Genomic DNA, 23283 nt, shown 5'->3' with positions numbered 1-23283 from the left:
TATTTTTTTAGAAAGTCCTTAGTGCTCTGGTAATTCCGTGGCCTGCATTAACCACTTACCACCCGGCCACTGTAGTTGAACTGTGAGGCCGCGTACACACGCGGGGACTGTTCGCTCAACTTTGTCCGCTGAACAGTGTTTCAGCGGACAGTCCGCTCGTGTGTGGGCTTTCAGCGGACAGTTTCAGCGGACAGTTTGACGAACAAAGTTTTTCGGAAATCCCGAAAAACTGTCCGCTGAAACTTGGTTTGAGCGGACAGTCCGCCCGTGTGTAGACCAGTCCGCTGTACTTTCGAAATGAGCGGACTGTTCCCGCCCGGAGAAAAGTCTGCTCATTTCGAGCGCGTCTCCAGGTAGGCGGGGCCCGCGACGGAGACGTCGCGGGCTCCGCCGCCTGGAATGGACTTAAAGGGGAACCCCAACGCCAAAAAAAATCGGCGTGGGGGTCCCCCCAAAGTCCACAACAGACCCTTGTCCGAGCACGCTACCCGGCCGGCCAGGAAAGGGGGGCGAGCGAGCGCGCCCCCCCTCCTGAGCCGTACCAGGCCGCGTGCCCTCAACATGGGGGGTGCCTTGGGGAAGGGGGGGCCGCGCGGCCCCCCCCACCCCAAAGCACCTTGTCCCCATGTTGATGAGGACAAGAGCCTCTTCCCGACAACCCTGGCCGTTGGTTGTCGGGGTCTGCGGGCGGGGGGCTTATCGGAATCCGGGAGCCCCCTTTAATAAGGGGGCCCCCGGATACCGGCCCCCCACCCTATGTGAATGAGTATGGGGTACAATGTACCCCTACCCATTCACCTGTAAAATAAAAGTACCCAAAAAAAAACACAACACACGAGATAAAATATTTTATTGCACAGCTCCGGGGGTCTTCCGTCTTCGGGGGTCTTCTCGCCGGACTCCTCCGCTATCTTCTTGTAGCTCTTTTGCTAGCGGAGGAGTCCGGCTTTCTTCCTCCCCGCCGCCGGCCTCTTCTCCCGACTTCGGGGGTCTTGTCCCCCTCTTCGGTTCTTCTGCCGGGCCACCGCGCCTTCTTATAGCTCTTTTAGAGGCGGTGGCCCGGTCTTCTGTCGCCGCTGTCACCGCCGCCTTCCGTTCTTCTTCTTCTTCTCCAGGAGATGTTGACACGTCGCTCTCTCCGGCCGGAATGCCAGAGCCGCGCTGCGCGGCCACTTATATAGTGACAATGGGGCGGTGTCACATGGTATATGTCACATGGGTTGGTCACATGGTTTGATGTCACATGGGGACTATGACATCGTAAGGGGGCGGGGTCACCATGTGACCAACCCATGTGACATATACCATGTGACACCGCCCCATTGTCACTATATAAGTGGCCGCGCAGCGCGGCTCTGGCATTCCGGCCGGAGAGAGCGACGTGTCAACATCTCCTGGAGAAGAAGAAGAAGAAGAACGGAAGGCGGCGGCGACAGCGGCGACAGAAGACTGGGCCACCGCCTCTAAAAGAGCTATAAGAAGGCGCGGTGGCCCGGCAGAAGAACCGAAGAGGGGGACAAGACCCCCGAAGTCGGGAGAAGAGGCCGGCGGCGGGGAGGAAGAAAGCCGGACTCCTCCGCTAGCAAAAGAGCTACAAGAAGATAGCGGAGGAGTCCGGCGAGAAGACCCCCGAAGACGGAAGACCCCCGGAGCTGTGCAATAAAATATTTTATCTCGTGTGTTGTGTTTTTTTTGGGTACTTTTATTTTACAGGTGAATGGGTAGGGGGTACATTGTACGCCATACTCATTCACATAGGGTGGGGGGCCGGTATCCGGGGGCCCCCTTATTAAAGGGGGCTCCCGGATTCCGATAAGCCCCCCGCCCGCAGACCCCGACAACCAACGGCCAGGGTTGTCGGGAAGAGGCCCTTGTCCTCATCAACATGGGGACAAGGTGCTTTGGGGTGGGGGGGCCGCGCGGCCCCCCCTTCCCCAAGGCACCCCCCATGTTGAGGGCACGTGGCCTGGTACGGCTCAGGAGGGGGGGGCGCGCTCGCTCGCCCCCCTTTCCTGGCCGGCCGGGTAGCGTGCTCGGACAAGGGTCTGTTGTGGACTTTGGGGGGACCCCCACGCCGATTTTTTCCGGCGTTGGGTTCCCCTTTAAGTTCATTCCAGGCGGCGGAGCCCGCGACGTCTCCGTCGCGGGCCCCGCCTACCTTGACACGCGCTCGAAATGAGCGGACTGTTGCCTCGTGTGTGGGCGAGTCCGTTCATTTCAAAAGTTGCGCGGACTTAGTACGACGAACTTAGTTTGCCGTATTTGTCCGCTCAAAAAGTGCCGTGTGTGGGCAAGTTTGTTCATTCAAAAGTTTGAGCGGACTGTTTGACAAACTTAGTTTCGGCAGACAGTCCGCCCGTGTGTACGCCGCCTGAGTGTGTGGTAGCTCCAGGCCAGGAAACATACCTGTACGTTGAAAACCGGCCCTGGGCTATGATTGGACACAGCAGTGTTTCTCAACTCCAGTCCTCAAGGCGCGCCAACAGGTCATGTTTTCAGGATTTCCCTCAGATGGAACGGCTGTGGTAATTACGAAGGCAGTGAAACTGATCAAATCACCTGTGCAAAATAATGGAAAACATCTATCTATATATATATATGTGTGTGTGTGTGTGTGTGTGTGTGTTTTTGTGTGTATATATATATATATATATATATATATATATATATATATATATATATATATATAATATTATTACATTTAGTTTTTCTTTAAATGGTAGCAGTCAAATTGTCAGTAACCATATAAATTGTCTCCACGAATGTTACTCTTTTCTTTTCATGAAGATATTTTGGCATTCGAGTGCCCATATCCTTGGGGCAGCTCTGGAGCAGTTCTATGGAGGCCTCTTGTGTCATGGACCCAGTACTGACAATGGCTTCTTCTACGACATTCACCTGTCCAGCAGGTAAAAAGCAGCAGAGTCTGGGTGTCTGGTCAGCTCCCAGTTATACTCTATATCATTTGTTCTTATTGTTCAACCAGCTTTGCTGCTGGGACATCTTGCAGTTTTTTTGCTTCTTTTTATGGCATTGGCAAATTTAAATTTTTTGTTTACCATAACTTTCCTGTAATCGCACATTTTCATAGCTGCTAAGTTTTCAACACGTAATAGTTATTAATATGCACGCTACACAAAATTGAAAGGGTCCTTTATTTGCATTCATATTTAGGCTTCCTTTACATAGGTGTATTTATATGTACATCTGTGCAAAGGAGGCCGCCTTTGGCTGCATGGGATGCACAGCTACACTGTGTGCATCCGCGGCCAGGCAGTCCCTTTTGTCTACTGGGACGCAATGGACTACAACAAAATGGCGTCAGTCTACACACTTCCTCGGCATATAGTGAGCTCCTCTTAGTAAAAAAAAAAATGGCTTCAGCTTGGTCTCCTACCCGTGGGAGAACCCCCTCTAACATATTTCGCCCAATAGGGGCTTAATCGTTGAAGGGAATCGCTTGTGTCAGGAACTAGAGCAAGGAATCGGCTCTTTATCTGTTAAGAGGCAATTAAGCTTTTATTATAAAATGATTGTTAAAAAATCATAAGAGTAAAGTCATATAAATTCTACACGGGTTAAAAGTCTGTCATTTATATTTCTTTTAACAATTATTTTATAATAAAAGCTTACTTCTTAAGGATAAAGAGCCATTTCCTTTCTTTTTGTTCCTGACTGCTTTCCCCTCAATGATTAAGCCCCTATTGGGCACAGGCCCATATGTTGTACACTTGTGTCAGAATGCTGACCACAGCCAATACTACTGGAAACTCACACGTTTCAGAAGCCGTGTCCCCTGAAGCAAACAACCCTGGAATGATGTTAGACCTACAGTGGGGAAAATAATTATTTGATCCCCTGCGGATTTTATACGTTTGCCCACTTACAAAGAAATGAAAGGTCTATAATTTTTATTATAGATGTATTGTCAATGACAGACAGAATATCAACCGAAATCCCAGAAAATAACACATAAAACAAATGTTATAAATTGAGTTTGCAGTTCAGTGAGTAAAAAAAAAAAAAGACTTTAATCCCCAAGCCAAACATGACTTGGTACTTGGTGGAGAAACCCTTGTTGGCAATCGCAGAGGTGAGACGTTTCTTGTAGTTGGTGACCAGGTTTGCACACATCTCAGGAGGGATTTTGGTCCACTCTTCTTTACAGAACTTCTCTAAATCCTTAAAGCGGAGGTCCACCCTAAAAAAAAAAAAAAAAAAATACTTAAAAATGCTCCTAAAAATCAAAAAAAAATTAAAAAATTTAAAATTAAAAAAAGAAACATTTATTTTTACTTACCAGAAATGGCTATTGCAGGGCAGATCTTCCTGATCTGCCACGTCCTACTCCCCTGCAGTGATCTTCATTCTTCTCCTCCTTGCGTTGTCTTCTGGGGAATGGGGTCCCAGAACACAACCGGCCATTCACAAATTCGCTGCGCGACTCGCGCATTTGCAGTAGGAAAGGGCAGTGAAGCCGCAAGGCGCTGGGACCCGATCCGATGGACGGATCGGCCTCGGGCAGCCGACATGGCGGGCACCCTGGACAGGTAAGTGTGCTTATTAAAAGTCAGCAGCTACAGTGTTTGTAGCTGCTGACTTTTTAAAAAAAAAATGTTTTTCAGCTGGACCTCCGCTTTAAGGTTTATTGGCTGTTCAGCTCCCTCCATAAATTTTCTGCACACTGTATGTGGTGCTGGCTGAAGTTTGCTTTTTTTTTTTTTTTTTACATTGTTTTCCACAGAACAGGTACAAAGTCAGCAGTTGAAACGGGAAATGGAACAATCTATTGTATCAATATTGTTCTACATAAATGCTGATCTACACCAGAAAAGGAAAGCGCATATACCACTGAGAGAGAATAGAAAACATTATAAAAGATTCCACTTTGGTATTGTCAAAGCCCATTGACCTCTGTTCTCCTGTGTGTCAGTGGGAAAAAAAATATTCTTAATCACTATCGGTTTTAAATCATAATTTATGGTGATGTGGCAGCGACACAACAAGGTGAGGGACATGGCGGCAGCAGGTGAGTGCCCGCTAACAGGCGCTGCCATGATGGTTCTGAAATGACAGGTGCACTTTAAGGACTCCTTCTTGCTGGTAGTTAGAATCTTTAAAGTGGTTGTACACCCTGTACTAGCACTTTTACCTACAGGTAAGCCTATATTAAGGTTTAGCTGTAGGTGCTGGAAATGTCTCCTTAACCTCCACGGTTTAGGAGATATTTACGAAAAAGCCGAGCGCTTATGACTACGGCGCATGCACCAATGTCATCGGCACTTTCGCACTTTAGAAAGGGCATCGTGCCGTTTCTAATAGGGGGTCATGCCGTGACTGGCGGCTCCCGCGACTCCGGCCACTCGCAGAGCCGGAGTTTGTGGCACCAATGTCATCGGCACTTTCGCACTTTAGAAAGGGCATCGTGCCGTTTCTAATAGGGGGTCATGCCGTGACTGGCGGCTCCCGCGACTCCGGCCACTCGCAGAGCCGGAGTTTGTGGTCCTGGATGGAAGAGAGGCGAAGATGGAGGCTCCCTGCTGGTGGGGATAACGGCTTCCGTTTCAGGCAAGTGACACATTCGCACAGTAGCCCATTAATGCTTTACCTTTGCAGGGAAATAAAGAGGAAGTAAAACCCACCAGGGTTTACTTCCTCTAATATTTGCAAGCAAAATGAAGGTTTCCTATTTAGAATAATATGCTGTCAGGTTAGTAAAACAGCGATATCAGAACCGATTCAATCATACAGTTTGTAGTGTACATGGCTTTGCAAAACCAATGGGATAAAGGAATATTCCTGAACTTTGGTTTATCTCCCGGTTAGTGTAAAATTGTATGAATGCATCAATGCAGCACGTTATCTCAGCTTGCAGAGCTTGGATTCATTGAATGAGTTTACCAAAAATGTAAATATTGCAGAATATACAGTAGTAAAGTAAAGTTGAACTGTCTTTTAAGCACTTCCCGCCCGCCATATAAAAGAATAACGTGTGCAAACTGGTTATTATCCTGACTGGACGTCCTATTGTATCCAGCAGGATAAGCCGTGAGCGCGGGGGCACACAGCGCGGCGATCGTTGGTGCGATGTGTCAGTCTGACACAGCGTATTACGGATCTCGTTAAAGAGCCTCTGATAGATGCTCTTTACCATGTGATCAACCGTGTCCAATCACAGCGTAAACAGGAAAACTTTTCCTCCACTTGCGCTGAGATGTGAGTAGAGGAGAGATGATGGGCTGCTCTCCTGATGGGGGGGGGGGGGTGTCTGCGCTGATTATCAGTGCAGCCCCGTCAAGGATGCCCACGCAGCACCACCAGGTATGCCCACCCCCAGGACCACCAGAGTTTTCAAATCGGTGCCCATTAATGAAGGAGAAAACTTATTTCCAAAATTTTATAACAAACACAGAAAACTTATTTTATTTTTTTTGATATTTGTTTAGAAAAAAAATAACAACCCCAGTGGTGATCAAATACCACCAAAAGAAAGGGCTCGATTTGTGCGAACAAAATGATAAAAATTTTGCTTGAGTACAGTGTTGCATGACCGGGCAATTGTCATTTAAAATGTGAGAGCATTGAAAATGGACCTGGGCAGAAAGGAGTGAAAATGCCCAGTATTGAAGTGGTTAAAATGGAGAAAAACTCATTTGGTCACCAGATTGAGCCAAGTATCTTTAGAAATATGCTATAAATGTTTTAATGCAATGATTTATGTTAAAGAGGAAATAAACCCTGATGGGTTTACTTCCTCTTTGATTCACTGCAAAGGTAAAGCATAATGGACTACTATACATCGCATAGTAGTCCATTATGTGTCACTTACCTGACACAGGAGCCAGCGAAGTCACCGCTGTCCCCTGTAGTCCGGCGCATCCATCTTCTCGGTGGGTCTCGCAGCTCCGCCACTCTCATTCGGCGAAGCCGCGATGACGTCACTCCCGTGCATGCGCACGGGAGCCACCACTCGCGGCATATCGCCTGCGTGCCGCTGTCTACAGCGGTGCCTGTCTTTTGGGCAAATATCTCCTAAACCGTGTAGGTTTAGGAGATCTTTCTTGGACCTACAGGTAAGCCTTAATCTAGGCTTACCTGTAGGTCAAAGTTGGTTGTAAGGGTTTACAACCACTTTAAATAATGGATATAACCTATTTACATTTGTGTTTTTGTTGTGTGTTTTTTTATTTTTATTTGCTTTATTCGCACAGAATGAATGTACATGCACTTTCACTGGGTGAATCGCTTTATAAATCAACGTCTTAATTTTTTATTTTTTTTTTAAATTCTGAATGCTTAACTGCAATAACTGGACTTTTTTTTTTTTTTTTTTTTTTTTAAGCTTGACCTTAAACTTGGTCTAGGCCAGAAATGGCGAACCTTGGCACCCCAGATGTTTTGGAACTACATTTCCGATGATGCTCTGGCACTCTGCAGTGTAGTGGAGCATCATGGGAAATGTAGTTCCAAAACATCTGGGGTGCCAAGGTTCACCATCACTGGTCTAGACTGTTACAATGATGACGTTTTTTTTTTTTTTTCCTTGCGTGGCTTTTCCGCTTTTCAGACGTCTTTTTCTGGCTCAAAAGTGGTGCAGAAATGTCAGTCTTTAAATGCTCTTTTGTTGACCCTCTGACAATAAAGTAATTTTTTTCTATAAGGTCTTTTCTTACTGCTTACTTTGGTTTCCTTTTACACAAGTATTTCGATTGGAGAGAAGGATATAATGTGTAATTGTTACTGTATTTCCCTGGAACAGTCCTGAGTTACTAGTTATTCTATTATTATTATTATTATTATTATATTATATTATTATTATATAGTTATTCTATTCTAGTCTTGTATCCAATAACCTCTCTCTCTTTCTCATGTCTAGTAATGTGCAGGGCGGTGACCTTCCCAGTCTGGAAGCCATCTGCAGAGATATCATTAAACAAAAGCTTCCCTTCCAGCGGGTGGAAGTGACACGGGAAGACTTACTAGACCTATTTAAGGTAAGGAATTGAAAACAAGGACACGTGCTACAGACTTCATGACTGCTTGGCACAGACAGCTATGCGTTTTACATGTGTTGGGCTGCCTTCAGGGTCATCGGAATCGCAGTGTTCGCATTATATGTTTCTGAACAACAGGATCGGACCGTATTTTATCTACTTCCACTGATACAGTTTATCTCTTAACTGTAAACAGCAAACCCTTATCTCCAAAAAAAAAAAAAATAACTGAAAAAATGTCTTAGTCAGGCTGTTTTCAGTTATATTTGTGCATACATATGCAAGACGGTTTCAAATATACCCCTCTAAACATAACTGAAAACAATGGGATTGATTTACTAAGACTGCAAAATGTGGCGCAGCTGTGCATGGTAGCCAATCAGCTTCTAACTTCAGCTCTTTCCCCGACTTGTTCATTCCCCCGACTTAAAGAGGTTGTAAACCTGCTGATGTGTTTGTTTGTTTTTTGTTTTTTTCCCACCTGCAAATGAAAAGGCATAATGAGCTAGTATGCAGCACATACTAGCTCATTATGAAATTCTTACCTTAGAACAAGGCCTGGACATCTGGTCCGATCCACGCGAAGGGAGCTGACCTGTTCCCTCGGTGTTTCTTCCGGGTATCGCGGCTCCGGCGCTGTGAGTGGCCAGAGCCACGATATCGTCACTCCCGCGCGAGATTTCTTCCCGGCAGGGTCCGACGTCCACCAGGCTTTCAGCCGAGAATCCCCTGTGCACATGCGCCGCTGCAGTCAGCGGCGCATTGCGAGGGGAATATCTCCTAAACCGTACAGGTTTAGGAGATATTTTTTTTTTACCTACAGGTAAGCCGTATTATAGTCTTTCCTGTAGGTAAAAGTCCCAAAAAGGACTATACAACCACTTTAAGCTGGCCATACACCTATAGATTATCTGCAGATTTTCTATGGTTAGATGGAAAAAGCGGGAGATTCCTCCATCCACACAGTTTAGCGAACATGGAGAAATCTGTTGCACTTTTTCCATCTAACCATAGAAAATCTGCAGATAATCTATAGGTGTATGGCCAGCTTTAGTTGGGGTAGGCTGAACACTTTGGCGTGGCTGGGTCAGCGATGCCTCTTGACCTTTGACCTCTGGGGACATGCCTGCTGACCTTTTTGGAGGAGGTCCCTATTCCAATTCCTGAGTCCTAACCTTGTTCTTCAAGGGAAAAACCCTAACCCTAATTAATTCAATTAACCACTTCAGCCCCGGAAGAATTTACCCCCTTCCTGACCAGAGTACTTTTCGCGATTCGGCACTGCGTCGCTTTAACTGACAATTTGATCACCTCCTGCGGTTTTTATTTTTTGCGGTATAAACAAAAAAAGAGCGACAGTTTTGAAAAAAACGCATTGTTTACATTTTTGCTATAATAGCCCCCAAAAATATATATAAAAAAAACATTTTGTTTCCTCAGTTTAGGCCAATGCGTATTCTTCTATATATTTTTGGTAAAAAAAAAAATCGCAATAAGCGGTTGGTTTGCGCAAAAGTTATAGTGTTTACAAAATAGAGGATAGTTTTTATCATTTTTATTATTTATTTTCATTTTTATACTAGTAATGGCGCGATTTTATTTATTTCTTTTTTTTTATATATTGTGATTGCGACATTATGGCAGACACATCAGAGATTTTTTTTTACACATTTTTGGGACCATTGTCATTTATACAGCAATCAGTGCTATACAAATGCGCTGATTTCTGTGGCAGTGAAGGGGTTAACCACGAGGGGGCAGTGTAGGGGTTAAGTGTGCCCTGGGGAGTGTTTCTAACTGGGGGGGGGGCTTGGCTGTATATTACACGTCACTGATCTCTGCTCCGATCACGGGGCAGAAAGGGGAGATGCTTGTTTATATTAGCATCTCCCTGTTCTTCCTCCCCGTGAGATGATCGCGGGTATGCCTGCCGCGATCGAGTCCACGGGACCTGCGACCCGACTCAAGGAGCTTGGTGCGCGTCCACAGGTCGCCTCTTAAAGGGCAACGTACAGGTACGTTGGTTTGCCTGTACGAGCCCTTCTGCCAACGTATATCAGTGTGAGGAGGTCGGCAAGCGGTTAATCTTTGACAAAAGCACATGGAAACTTTTCGGTTTCTGTGCAGAGCTGCACCAGATTTTGCACTCTGGTTGTAGTGAATCAACCCCATAAGGTTTGGTTATTTGAGTCGCCCACCAACTTTTTTTTTAGAGATTTCATCAGCCAGATTTTTAATCTTCAGTTGCCACATCCAACGTAATGTCAGAGAGACAGGTTCTCTTTGCCTTTGTGGTATAAGCCTTGTCACCACCAGTCAACAATCCAATGTTGAAAAGGTTTGTCAGCTGCTGAAGTTCTGCCATTTGATTGTTGAATGGTGGAAGGGGGGCTTGACTCTTTGGGGAAATTTGAGGCCTTCGTATTGTTTGCACTTAGGGTCTTCTAAGCTCCTCTTTTTTCTCTTCTGCAGTACAACAAGTTTAAAGTACAAACCATTGAAGACAAAGTGGAAACAACTACAAGTGTTTACAGGTAAAATAGCGTGCCTTTTTTTAATACCGTTTTTAATTTTTAAAGGGTTTAGCAATTTTAGCTTGGTGTTTGGCTTTTATATAAAACAGCCTTTATAGAGGCTCTTGTTGGCAAGATTTATTTAACAAACTATTAAAAAAAAAAAATTTACATAATATTAAGGGGTTGTAAAGTTATTTTTTTATTTTTTTTTTAAATAACAAACATGTTATACTTACCTCCACTGTGCAGCTCGTTTTGCACAGAGTGGCCCCTGAATCTGGTCTTCTGGGGTCCCTCAGCGGCTGTCTCGGCTCCCCCCGCAAGGACGTCTCACGTTCATGTGAGCTCCCTCGCATGATGAGAAGCACTTGTGGGCGCACACCTGTGATACAGCCAGTGGCTATAGCCTCGCTGTATCACTCGGCCCCGCCCCCGCGCGCCGCATCATTGGATGTGATTGACAGCAGCGCAAGCCAATGGCTGCGCTGCTTTCAATCCATCCACTCCAGCCAATCAGCGGCCAGGCTGAGCGGCGAAGAGGACGTCGGGGGCGAGCGCTGGACTTTCAAGGGGTCAGGTAAGTAAAACGGGGGGGGGGATGTGTTAGACTTTTACACAGCGTGGCCACATGCAGGGAGCACCATCAGGTGTTCTTGGAGCATAAGTTACACATCTGATTTCTTGACTACCTCTTACACTTTTGAAGGCCTTGGAGCACCAGGACAATGAAAATGCCCAAAAAATTACCCCATTTTAGAAAGAAAACAACCCAACGTATAATCTGAGGCATATCGAGTCTTTTGAACATGTTGTTCTTTTTTTATTTTTATTTTTTTTTCTACACGTTTTTGGAAAATGTGGAAAGAAAATGAAAACACTTTGTGTGTAAAAAGACTAAACAAAAAAAAAGTTGTCCATTTATACCAGGGATATGCAATTAGCGGACTTCCAGCTGTGGCAGAACTCCAAATCCCATGAGGCATAGCAAGACTCCGACAGCCACAAGCATGACACCCAGAGGCAGAGGCATGATGGGACTTGTAGTTTTGCAACAGCTGGAGGTCCGCTAATTGCATATCCCTGATTTATACAATATTTCTAACACATAGCATGTACATACCAAAATTACACCCCAAAATAGATTATTCTACTCCTCCTGAGTACGGAAATACCACATGTGAGACTTTTACACAGCCTGGTCACATACAGAGGCCCAACATGCAGGGAGCACCATCAGGCGTTCTAGGGGCATACATTTCAAATCTAATTTGACTACCTATTACATTTTGAGGCACTGTAGTGGCATAGATGCGAACTGATGTGGCATGGATAAGCTGTGGATGGGGATGTCTAAGCATGGTTGAGCCATGGATGGGGTGGTTGAGCCATGGATGGGGTGGCTGAGTATTGCTGAGCATGGCTTGCCTGAGTATGGGTGGCTGGAACGGGCACAGATCAGCGCTGTGGGCACTACACATCCAGCCCACAGCAGTGCTGCACCCGATCTCTCCCCTCTCTCCTCGCACTCTACCAATAGGTACAGGAAGGGGAGAGAGGAACCGGACAGGACAATGGTTTGTTTACAAGTGATCGCACCGTCATTTGGATGGATCGATCATGTGGTGAGCAGCCTCTGGACCCGGCAGTCGTGGACATTTCCGGGGGCGCACAGGAGCAAGATTCTGGGAGGACGTCCATGGATACCCTCCCAGAAGAAGCCGACCACGCTGAAGCCGTCTTTTGGCTATATCCCGAGCGGCATGTGGTTAAGAAATATATTATCAGGCCATTACTATTTCACGGATAGCAGATTGGATGCACAATAAGGAAGGGAAAAGTTGGGTATACATTGAGATGTCACAAAGCAAAGTAGATTTAGGAAAGATGGTATGGACACCATGGAAACACAGAGAATTCGCTAGTAGCACAAACCCACTGACTAGGAAGACTTTTAGGATATGGGATAGTCTGGGTAGACTGTATCATTGGGAACATAAGGCACCTTTAATTTCTTAGACACAAATAATTTTAAGCCAGGGAAAGATTATGTATATTTTATTAGATGAGCAAAACGAGAGGAAATATTGTTACAGGATGTGATGACAAGGAATGAAATTACACAAAAATGGGAAGTATGCCACTAGATAGATGGAGGTACACACAATTGCAGCACTTTACACAATCGCTACCGCAGCCGCTGCGGGGGAAAAGGAAATATGAGGTTCGTGGAGAAATTGTTCTGCTCCCCGCTTTGTTTAATAAAGCAAAGTATATCTAAAATATATAAAATACTGGTAACTGAAGCAGAACCTAAATACCCACCATATGTGTGGAAATGGGAGGAGGAAATAGGAGCTATCTGAGATGAGGACTATAGAAGGAAGATTTGGAGATTAGCCCGTTTCTCATCAAGTGATGCTAAGACAATAGAGATGTGCTGTAAATTATTAGCAAGGTAGTATCTGACCCCACAGAGGGCGCAGAGGTTCAGAGCGGATGTTCTCCCAACATGTTGAAGGAGAGTCCAACGCTCAGGGGACCTTTGCCCACTTATGGTTGGAATCCATAAAGATACAGCTTTACTGGGAGGAAATTACTAAGGCGAATTATCAAATTGCAGGAGAGCATATCCAGGTGTAGCCAACGTATGTTCCATGGCATGGAAAAAACGGTGGCTCAGTATAATAATACCCTAGTTCTGTACTTCTTAAATGCAGCTAAAAGCCTGATTCTGAGATTATGGAGAACCCTAGAAGCCCTACCTATGAAGGGATAGCAAAGGTTGACTGGTGGAGATCTATAGAAGAAACCATGCATACAGTAGAGGACTCTCTAGAGGTATATTACACCATATGGGGGAAATAGCAGAATTTTAAAAAATGTATAGAATATATGACTATGTTAGATGCTTGAGGGGGTTAATATGTGGCATATGGGATAGCAGAGATTAATAAGAACTTAAGAGGAGAGATACAACTATATAATATCTAAATAGAGGAAATCGGAGCCGTACGATAAAGGAAGCTGAGGAGGAGGGGGACGAACAGTAAGGGACTTAGAGAGAGGGTGTGGGGGTTTTTTTCAGTGGGTTTTTTTTTGGGGGGGGGGGGGGGGTTTGGGAATTTATACAGTACCTTACAAAAGTATTCACCCACCTTGGCATTTTTTGTATTTTGTTGCCTCACAACCTGGAATTAATATGGATTGTTTGAGGATTTGCATCATTTAATTTACAGAAGATGCCCACAACTTTAAAGATTTTTTTTATTGTGAAGCAAACAAATAGGTCAAAAGAACAGAAAAAAGTCAATGTATAACCCCCCCAAGGTCAATACTTTGTAGAGCCACCTTTTGTGGTTATCACAGCGCCAAGTTGCTTTGGATAAGCTTGCCAAATCTTACCACTGGGATTTTTGTCCTTGCAAAACTGCTGCAGCTCCTTCAAGTTGGATGGTTTGCGCTTGTGAACAGCAATCTTTAAGTCTGATTTTCTATTGGATTGAGGTCTGTGCTTTAACTAGGCCAGTGATGGCGAACCTTGGCACCCCAGATGTTTTGGAACTACATTTCCCATGATGCTCAACTACACTGCAGAGTGGATGAGCATCATGGGAAATGTAGTTCCAAAACATCTGGGGTGCCAAGGTTCGCCATCACTGGACTAGGCCATTCCAACACATTTACATGTTTCTCCTTAAACCACTCAAGTGTTGCTTTAGCAGTGTGTTAGGAGTCATTGTCCTGCTGGAAGGTGAACCTCCGTCCTAGCCTCAAATCATACACAGAGGGGTACAGGTTTTTCTCAAGAATATCCCTGTATTTGGCACCATCCATCTTTCCCTCAACTCTGACCAGTTTCCCAGTCCAGACTGCTGAAAAACATCCCCACAACATGATGCTGCCACCACCATGTTTCACAGTGGGGATGGTGTTCTTTGGGTGATGTGATGTGTTGGGTTTGCACCAGACATAGCATTTTCTTTGATGGCCAAAAAGTTTGATTTTAGTCTCAGACCAGAGCACCTTCCTCCATACATTTTGGAAGTCTCCCACATGCCATATCGCAAACTCAAAACATGCCATTTTATTTTTGGCTAAAAGTAATGTCTGTCTTCTGGCCACTCTGCCATAAAACCCAACTCTATGGGGCGTACGGCTTATTATCGTCCTATGTACAGATACTCCAGTCTCTGCTGTGGAACTCTGCAGCTCCTCCAGGGTTACCTTAGGTCTCTGTGCTGCCTCTCTGATGAATGCCCTCCTTGCCCGGTCCGTGAGTTTTGGTGTGCGGCCGTCTCTTGGCAGGTTTGCTGTTGTGCCATGTTCTTTCCATTTGGTTATGATAGATTTGATGGTGCTCCTAGGGATCAAGGATTTGGATATTTTTTTATAACCTAACCCTGACTTGTACTTCTCAACAACATTGTCCCTTACTTGTTTGGAGAGTTCCTTGGTCTTCATGGCACTGTTTGGTTAGTGGTGCCTCTCGCTCAGGTGTTGCAGCCTCTGGGGCCTTTCAAAAAAAGATGTGTATATGTAATGACAGGTCATGTGACGCTTAGATTGCACACAGGTGGACATCATTTTACTAATTATGTGACTTCTGAAGGTAATTGGTGGCACCAGAGCTTTTTATGGGCTTCGTAAAAAAAGGGGGTGAATACATACGCACATGCCAATTATCAGTTTATTTCTGAAAATTTGTTTTATGTATATATTTTTCAAATTTTACTTCACCAACTTAGACTATTGTGTTCTGATCCATAACAAATAATTCAGATTAAAAAAAACATTGAACAAAATAGGTAAAAGGCCAAGGGGGGTGAATACATTTTGCAAGGCACTGTATATGAAACTATGTGAGGCTGAAGTTCAGATATGTGTATCTGCTTTGTAATTGTTTTTTTTAAAGAATTTATAATAATAAAGAAAATATATAACAATGTGATCCCTTTGATGCTTTGGAAGCTCTCTGTGGACCATGGCTTTTGCTATAGGATGCAACTAAGAAAATGTCAGGAAAGACCTATTAGAACAGCTGAACTTTATTTGGAGTTAATCAGAGGCACTTTAAATGATGGTAGGTGTGTACGGACTCCTATTTAACATGAGTTTGAATGTGATTGCTTAATTCTGAACACAGCTACATCCCCAGCTATAAGAGGGTGTGCACACTTATGCAACCACATTCTTCTTTTTTTTTTTTTCTCTAACGCTTGCTGATTTGGACTACAAATGCCTCCTCCTCCTTATCTTTTTATCTGTTACATAAGAGGGTGTTGCATTGTAGTTCACAGAAGATGACTGCGAAGGTTGATAACATTTTTTGAGATTTCAGAGTTCAGTGTGCAATGAGTTACAAAGACACTGGCACTCTGGCGGGATCAAGGGGTATTTTCTGTTCTTGGAGAAAATGTATTTGGCATGAAACGGGGAAAATGTACGCAGCCACAGCTTCCAAGGACTGGAGAATATATTACTCTTCTTCTTGGGTTTACGTACATTTTAAGGGCATCATCCCATCCGAGGCTACTAGATTGACTCTTCTTTCTTTCTGTCTGTGCAGGTGTGGAAATCTGGTGGACCTCTGCCAGGGTCCTCATGTCAGGCACACGGGGCAAATTAAAGCCATTAAACTCTTCAAGGTGAGTCAAACCGGTATTTGATTAGAGGGATTGGATAACAATGCAATACACTTATGTGAGTAAGATGTGATGGCAGCCTCTTTTTGCCAGACTCATGCATTAGTTGCTAGACAGTGACACAGTCCCAGCTTCGCTGTCTCAGAACTAGTGCTTGGCACAGGAATCCGTGTCAGCTGCCATCATCACCACCTTATTCATGCCAAGCATCTGTTGTTCTAATACATAAGCTGGCAGGGTGTAGTTCTTGACTGTCAAGTGGACCTGTGAGAATACAAGATTGTTCCTCAGATGTATGAAAACGTTCAGGTTCACTTATTTAGTCTGAGTATATACATGGCACTGGATTGAAGCATATTTTGGTATATATTGTATCTCTTCAGAGGAGATTTACTAAAACTGGTGCAGTTCTGCATAGTAACCAATCGGCTTCTAACTTCAGCTTATAAAATTAAGCTTTGACGAGAGAACCTGGAAGCTGATTGGTTTCTGTGCAGACCTATACTAGATTTCGCACCGTTTTAGTAAATCGACACCTTAAGGTTTAGTGCATTGGTTAAAGTGTCTGTCCGCCAAAAGTTGACGCCTTAGTTCAGAGAAGATGGCAGAAAACTGAATTGAGTCACCCACCAACTTTTTTTTGAAGATTCCATCAGTCAGTTGCCACTAAGGATGAGCTCCGGCGCGTTTGCACGCTCCACGTGCAGAGCCCCCCAGGAATTCGGCGCAGTGCTGCGCTAATCACAAGCAGTGAGTCCTTGTCTGATCTCTGCAGCCACGCATCGGGGCAACGTCTCACTGCCCCCTGATTAGCACAGCACTGCGCCGACTTCAGGGCGGGCTCTGCATGTGGAGTGTGCGAACGGCGCCGGAGCTCATCCTTAGTTGCCACATCCAGCCTCTTTATGTTTGTGGTATAAGCCTTGTTACCACCATTCAACTGGCGCACACAAAATCTAGTGCAGTTCTGCATAGTATCCAATCGGCTTTTGACTTCAGCTTGTACAATTTTTTTGACACTAAATCTTAGCAGCTGATTGGTTACTTTGCAAAACGGCATCAGATTCTGTGTGCGCCTGTTTTAGTAAATTTCCCCCATAGTTATAACTGCACATTGGTCTTCAGCAACGTGAACCCAATTTTGTTCGTTCTTGGTGCATGGCCTTAAAGTAGAAGTCCGGTCTGAACTGAACTGAGTTTAAAGGAGAAGTAGGATCAAAGCTCTTTTAGCCCTACTTCTCCTGTAGGTCACAGGAGTGCACTTTTGTTCTGCGCTCCTGTGACCTGTATTGAGCCGACAGCGGGCTAAAGCTGCCACTCGGCCAGTTCAGACTCGGCGCCCCTGAGAGCCTGAGCCAGCCTGTTCCCTTCACAGCCTGGCATTGGATGGGTTGAAGAGAGAGCCCAATGATTGACGGTCACCGACACAATGCAGATCGAGGCCTAAACAGGCAACAGTCTGATTGCGCAGTGTTGGAGGTGACGACATTGGTCTTATGCTGTGTCACCTACGTGAGGATGTAGGTTTGACTTTTTTTTAAATCCACACTTTTTAAACCTACTCCCACCCCCATTCTAAGACCCATACTAACTACCCTGTAACAACAAAAAAAAAAGCCTATACCTATTTTTAAGGCACTCCAGTCCAGTCACATGTTTGGCTCCCAGCACCAGCTTCAGGGCAGAGGAGGGAGATCGGACAACAGATGCCCCATAGTAAGTCTATGGGTGATGTCACCACTCAGCTGCTGTCGCTTTTCTGTCCTCTACACTGAAGCCGGCTGCTGGGGAGATCACATGACCAGAGACTCCTTACATTAGGTAAGTGTACACGTCTTTCCTTTACAGGGTAGTTGCAATAGAGCTTACAATAAAGGGTGTGAGTAGGTTTAAGCTTAAAGTGGGGGGCCTAAACTTTGTAGTTTTTCTGGTTGTCCAGCTAGGACAGAAGTACACGTTGTACTTCTTCTAAGGTAGGGAAAATTATATATTCTTTCAAAATTTAGTACACACTCTCGCATTTTTGTAAATATTCTATTCTATCTTTTCATGTGACAACACTGAAGAAATGACACTTGTCTACAATGTAAAGTAGTGAGTGTACAGCTTGTATAACAGTGTAAATTTGCTGTCCCCTCAAAATAACTCAACACACAGCCATTAATGTCTAAACAAAAGTGAGTACACCCCTAAGTGAAAATGTCGAAATTGGGCACAAAGTGTCAATATTTTGTGTGGCCACCATTATTTTCCAGCTCTGCCTTTAACCCTCTTGGGCATGAAGTTCACCAGAGCTTCACAGGTTGCCACTGGCATCTTCTTCACTCCTCCATGATGACATCACAGAGCTGATGGATGTTGGAGACCTTGCGCTCCTCCACCTAAACACTAATGTGATGCAGTGTGCGGTGTATGGTCTGAGCACTGACAGGCTGGACCCCCCCCCCAACCTCTGCAGCAATCATACTTCTATTTCCCAAAGACAACCTCTGGATATGATGCTGAGCATGTGCGCTCCACTTCTTTGGTCAATCGTGGTGAGGGCCTGTCCTGGTAAACCGCTGTAAGCTCTTGGGCCACCATGGTGCAGCTCAGTTTCAGGGTCTTGCCAATCTTCTTATAACCAGTCCTAGGACACCTTTATGTAGAGCAACAATTCTTTTTTTCAGATCCTCAGAGAGTTCTTTGCCATTAAGGTGCCACGTTGAACTTCCAGTGACCAGTATGAGAGAGTGAGAGCGATAACACCAAATTTAACACACCTGCTCCCCATTTACACCTGAGACCTTGTAACACTAACAAGTCACATGACATCGGGGAGCGAAAATGGCTGATTGGGCCCAATTTGTACATTTTCACTTAGGAGTGTACTCACTTTTGTTGCCAGTGGTTTAGACATTAATGGCTGTGCGTTGAGTTATTTTGAGGGGACAGCAAATTTACACTGTTATACAAGCTGTACACTCACTACTTTACATTGTAGACAAGTGTCATTTCTTCAGTCTTGTCGCATGAAAAGATAGAATAAAATGTTTACAAAAATGTGAGGGGTGTACTCACTTTTGTGAGATACTGAGTGCGCTAAAAATAGCACCTGTAAAGAACCTGTCCTGTCTCTCCAGTGTGAAAGCCCCCAGGCTTTCACACTGGAGCTGTGCACTTGCAGGACGGTAAAAAAAATAGTCCTGCAAGCAGCATCTTTGCAGCACTGTAGGAGCGGTGTATACACGGCTCCTAAAGTACCCTTGCCCATTGAAATCAATGGGGCATCGGCAATTTGCGGGCTGTTATTTAACCCTTTTTCGGCCACTAGCTGGGGTTAAAAGCGGCCGAATAGCGCCACTGAAATGATGGCTCGGCGTAAAAGCACCCCTTGTGTATGTGTGTGTGTGTATATTCTCCAAAAACGAGGGGTGGAATTTTTAGTTTAAGACCGCCTTGTAAAGTTGAGTGGAACTCCGCTTTAAACTTCAATAATAATGCAAAATATTCTCCCTGAAAATACACTATGCTTTCCCTAACACTACCCCTCACTTCCTAAAATCCCTTAAATCTAACTCTGTCCCATGAATTTAACCCCTAATTTAAAGCAGAGTGCCACCCAAAAGAGGAAGCTCCACTTGCCTGCCTTTTTCCTTCACCACATTTGGCACCTTTTGCGGAAGGTGACGTGGTTAGCTTGTTTTGACAGGTACCCGCTCCCACTTTCAGGTCAGTTCGCTGTGGCGAAGTGAACCAGAAGTTTGTCCCCCGCAGCCGGCCCGTTCACAAAGTGCAGCACAATTTGCGCATTCGCAGTAGGAAGCTGGCTGTGAAGCGCAAGGATTCACAACCAGTTTCCCTTAGCTAAAGTGGCGGCAACAGCATCCGAGAGCCGATTCAAGAATCGGCTCTGGTGAGGACCCCGCTGGATTACCTGGCCAGGTAAGTGCCTTAATACTAAAAGTCAGCAGCTCCAGTATTTGGGGGGGGGGGAGACTATTTTTTAGGTCGAAGCAGCTTAACCCTTGCATTGCGTTTGGCTTACTGGGAACTGAACCTGAACGATCAGCACCAAAAGCAAACTTTCTGCTCGGAGATCTATCTGTGTATCTGATACAACTGATGGATATTCTGCATTGTGTTTTATAGACGTGACTCATAGTATACATTGTACTGTAGAAGTGACTCATCCTTATCAATTATGGTTTTAGTGTTGCATCCTGAAAGCATTTTGTGATCTGTTCGGTATCATGTTCATGTGGGATCTTTCCATTTTGTTTCATGTCAGAACTCATCGGCCTTCTGGAGAGGGGACCCCACACAGGATGCATTACAGAGAGTGTACGGGATCTCCTTCCCTGACCGTAAACAGATGACGGAGTGGGAGAGACTCCAAGAAGAGGCAGCTAGGCGTGACCATCGCAGGATAGGAAGGGTAAAACAAGGCAGTTGTACAAAAGCCATAAACATGCTGTCAAAGGGGACAACTGTACTTTTAGTGGTGTTGTCCTTTTAATAATCCCCAACCGAGTGCAGCCAGCCTAGAAAAAAAAAATGTATTGTGCGTACACGCTATGGCCTCATTTGTTCTTGTGGATAAGACCTCCCAGCCTTTGAGCAGGAATGAATAAGGGTCATGGCATGCATTCGCAGCAGGAAGAGTACATGGTATGGTGGTCGTTTTTACTGCAAAGACTGAATGGCACTGACAAGTCTGCACAGTGAAGATCACTGAAATGGGGAGGGTGAGTATTTTGCCTGGAGGGCTGCAACTGGGATGGTGGGGGAATAATTAAAGGGCAGCTTTACTAAAATTCTAATGGTCATTTAAAACCTGAAATGCTAATAAGTATCAACCTCCACCTAGAAACATTGAGGTTGATTTACTAAAACTGGGAAGAGGAAAATATGGTGCAGCTGTGCATAGAAAACAATTGTCTTCCAGTTTTTGTGTGGTTGTAAAGACAAAAGCATTCTATGCATTAAGATACAAACCCTCCCTTGTGTAGCAGCCCCCCCTAATACTTATCTGAGCCCCCCTTTCTATCCAACGATGTTGCTCGGGTGCCCGGCAGTCCAGGAATTTCCCACCTGATTGGCTGAGACACAGTAGCGGCGCCATTGGCTCCTGCTGCTGTCAAAGTAGTTAGCCATATAGGATAGAGTGGAGGTCAGGGCCCAACCGTGGCTCAGTGTCTGAATCTACAGCTCAGCTCGGGCGCCCCCATAGCAAGCTACTTGCTGTTGGGGCACTTGACAGGAGGGAGGGACCAGACAAGAAGAGGATCGGGGCTTCTCAGCAAAACCATTTCACAGAGCAAGTTAAAGAGGGATTTCACTGTGAAAAAAAATATTAAAAGCCAGCAGCTACAAAAACTGCAGCTGCTGACTTTTAATAAATGGACACTCACCTGTCCCAGGATCCAGCAATGTCGGCAGCCGAGGCCGATCAATCGCTCGGCTCTCGGCTGCTGCCGCCACCATTCTAGGTGAGGGAATCAGGAAGTGAAGCATTGTGGCTTCACTTCCCGGTTCCCTACTGCGCATGCGCGAGTCGCGCAGCGCAATAGGAATTGTCCGTGCTGTCTCTGGGACCCGTGTGTGTCCCAGCAGACAGCGCGCAGGGACAGGAAGAGGCATAGATTCCTGTGGGAGTCTGTGTCCCGGAAGTGGGTGTAAATACCTGTCTTTGTTAGATATCTGCACCCCCCTCCCCCCTGAAAGGTGGCAGTTGTGACACCGGAGGGGGGGGGGGGAGGGTTTCGATCAGCGGAAGTTCCACTTTAGGGTGGAACCCCGATTTAAGTATAACATGTTTATTTGTAAAGAGAAGCTGATTGGCTACCACCAGATTTTGTGCCCTCCAGTTTTAGTAAATCTCCCCCATTGTGTTTTATTAACACAAATCCTCCTGTTCTCTGCCATATAGTATATAGTACAACCTCAAGTTTAAAGTGTGAGCCGGCTCTCCACTTTGAGCAGGACTACCGTATAAGGTCCAACTGATACAGCATCACCTGCTGGTGAAACCTGGTATTGATCCATGGCCACAAAATAGAATTTAATATTTTTTTTATATATATTTGTGGATGTGACTGGTCAAGAAATTATCACACCAGAAGTGAAACTATGAAAACGTGTATCCACTAAGGCTGCAGTATAAATTCCCTTTAACATGGAAGCAGTACCGAATATTTCTTATCTTTGCTGTAAGATCTCTTTTGCTTTTCCAGGATCAGAATTTGTTCTTCTTCCATGAATACAGTCCAGGAAGCTGCTTCTTTCTACCCCGAGGAGCACACATCTACAACGTCCTGATAGACTTCATAAAGGTATTACCTTTTCTACAAAAACAGAAGAAGCCCTGCTAATACTAGCCAATTTTTTCCTGGGTAGTAGATTTCCTTGTATGAGTGTATTAGTCTTGGGTTGTGTGTATGTATATATGTATATATATATATATATATATATATATATATATATATATATATAATTTTTTTTTTATCTAATGTGAGTACACCCCTCACATTTTTGTAAATATTTTATTCTATCTTTTCATGTGACAACACTGAAGAAATGACACTTGTCTACAATGTAAAGTAGTGAGTGTACAGCTTGTATAACAGTGTAAATTTGCTGTCCACTCAAAATAACTCAACACAACAGCCATTAATGTCTAAACCGCTGGCATCAAAAGTGAGTACACCCCTAAGTGAAAATGTACAAATTGGGCCCAATCAGTCATTTTTGCTCCACGATGTCATGTGACTTGTTAGTGTTACAAGGTCTCAGGTGTAAATGGGGAGCAGGTGTGTTAAATTTGGTGTTATCGCTCTCACTCTCTCATACTGGTCACTGGAAGTTCAACATGGCACCTTAATGGCAAAGAACTCTCTGAGGATCTGAAAAAAAGAATTGTTGCTCTACATAAAGGTGTCCTAGGACTGGTTATAAGAAGATTGGCAAGACCCTGAAACTGAGCTGCACCATGGTGGCCCAAGAGCATACAGCGGTTTACCAGGACAGGCCCTCACCACGATTGACCAAAGAAGTGGAGCGCACATGCTCAGCATCATATCCAGAGGTTGTCTTTGGGAAATAGAAGTATGATTGCTGCAGAGGTTGGGGGGGGGGGTCCAGCCTGTAAGT

At 45.0% G+C, this 23283-nt stretch overlaps 1 protein-coding gene and 1 long non-coding RNA gene across 3 annotated transcripts in view; one reads left to right on the top strand and one right to left on the bottom strand.

The window, feature by feature from the left end:
• Positions 1-23283, top strand: part of TARS2 (threonyl-tRNA synthetase 2, mitochondrial) — a 90410-nt gene that overhangs the window by 14093 nt on the left and 53034 nt on the right. For both annotated transcript variants that reach the window (XM_077464221.1, XM_077464222.1), the window contains exons 5-10: positions 2788-2909; positions 7877-7994; positions 10467-10528; positions 16077-16155; positions 20423-20569; positions 22368-22466. In XM_077464221.1, the coding sequence (XP_077320347.1) occupies positions 2788-2909; positions 7877-7994; positions 10467-10528; positions 16077-16155; positions 20423-20569; positions 22368-22466 (627 nt within the window). The remainder of the gene's footprint in view (positions 1-2787; positions 2910-7876; positions 7995-10466; positions 10529-16076; positions 16156-20422; positions 20570-22367; positions 22467-23283) is intronic.
• LOC143942820 (uncharacterized) lies at positions 3895-4529 on the bottom strand. The gene is made up of 2 exons (XR_013264845.1): positions 4301-4529; positions 3895-4201 (listed from the first exon to the last, which is right to left on the bottom strand). It is a non-coding gene; the product is annotated as an uncharacterized LOC143942820 (long non-coding RNA).

Source organism: Lithobates pipiens, unplaced genomic scaffold (genome assembly GCF_037356315.1).
Source record: "Lithobates pipiens isolate NorthernLeopardFrog02 unplaced genomic scaffold, aLitPip1_a1.2 Scaffold_30, whole genome shotgun sequence".
Lineage (NCBI taxonomy): Eukaryota > Metazoa > Chordata > Amphibia > Anura > Ranidae > Lithobates > Lithobates pipiens.
The sequence above is the reverse complement of the archived record's forward strand: the minus strand, read 5'-3'. Positions and strand labels throughout refer to the sequence as shown.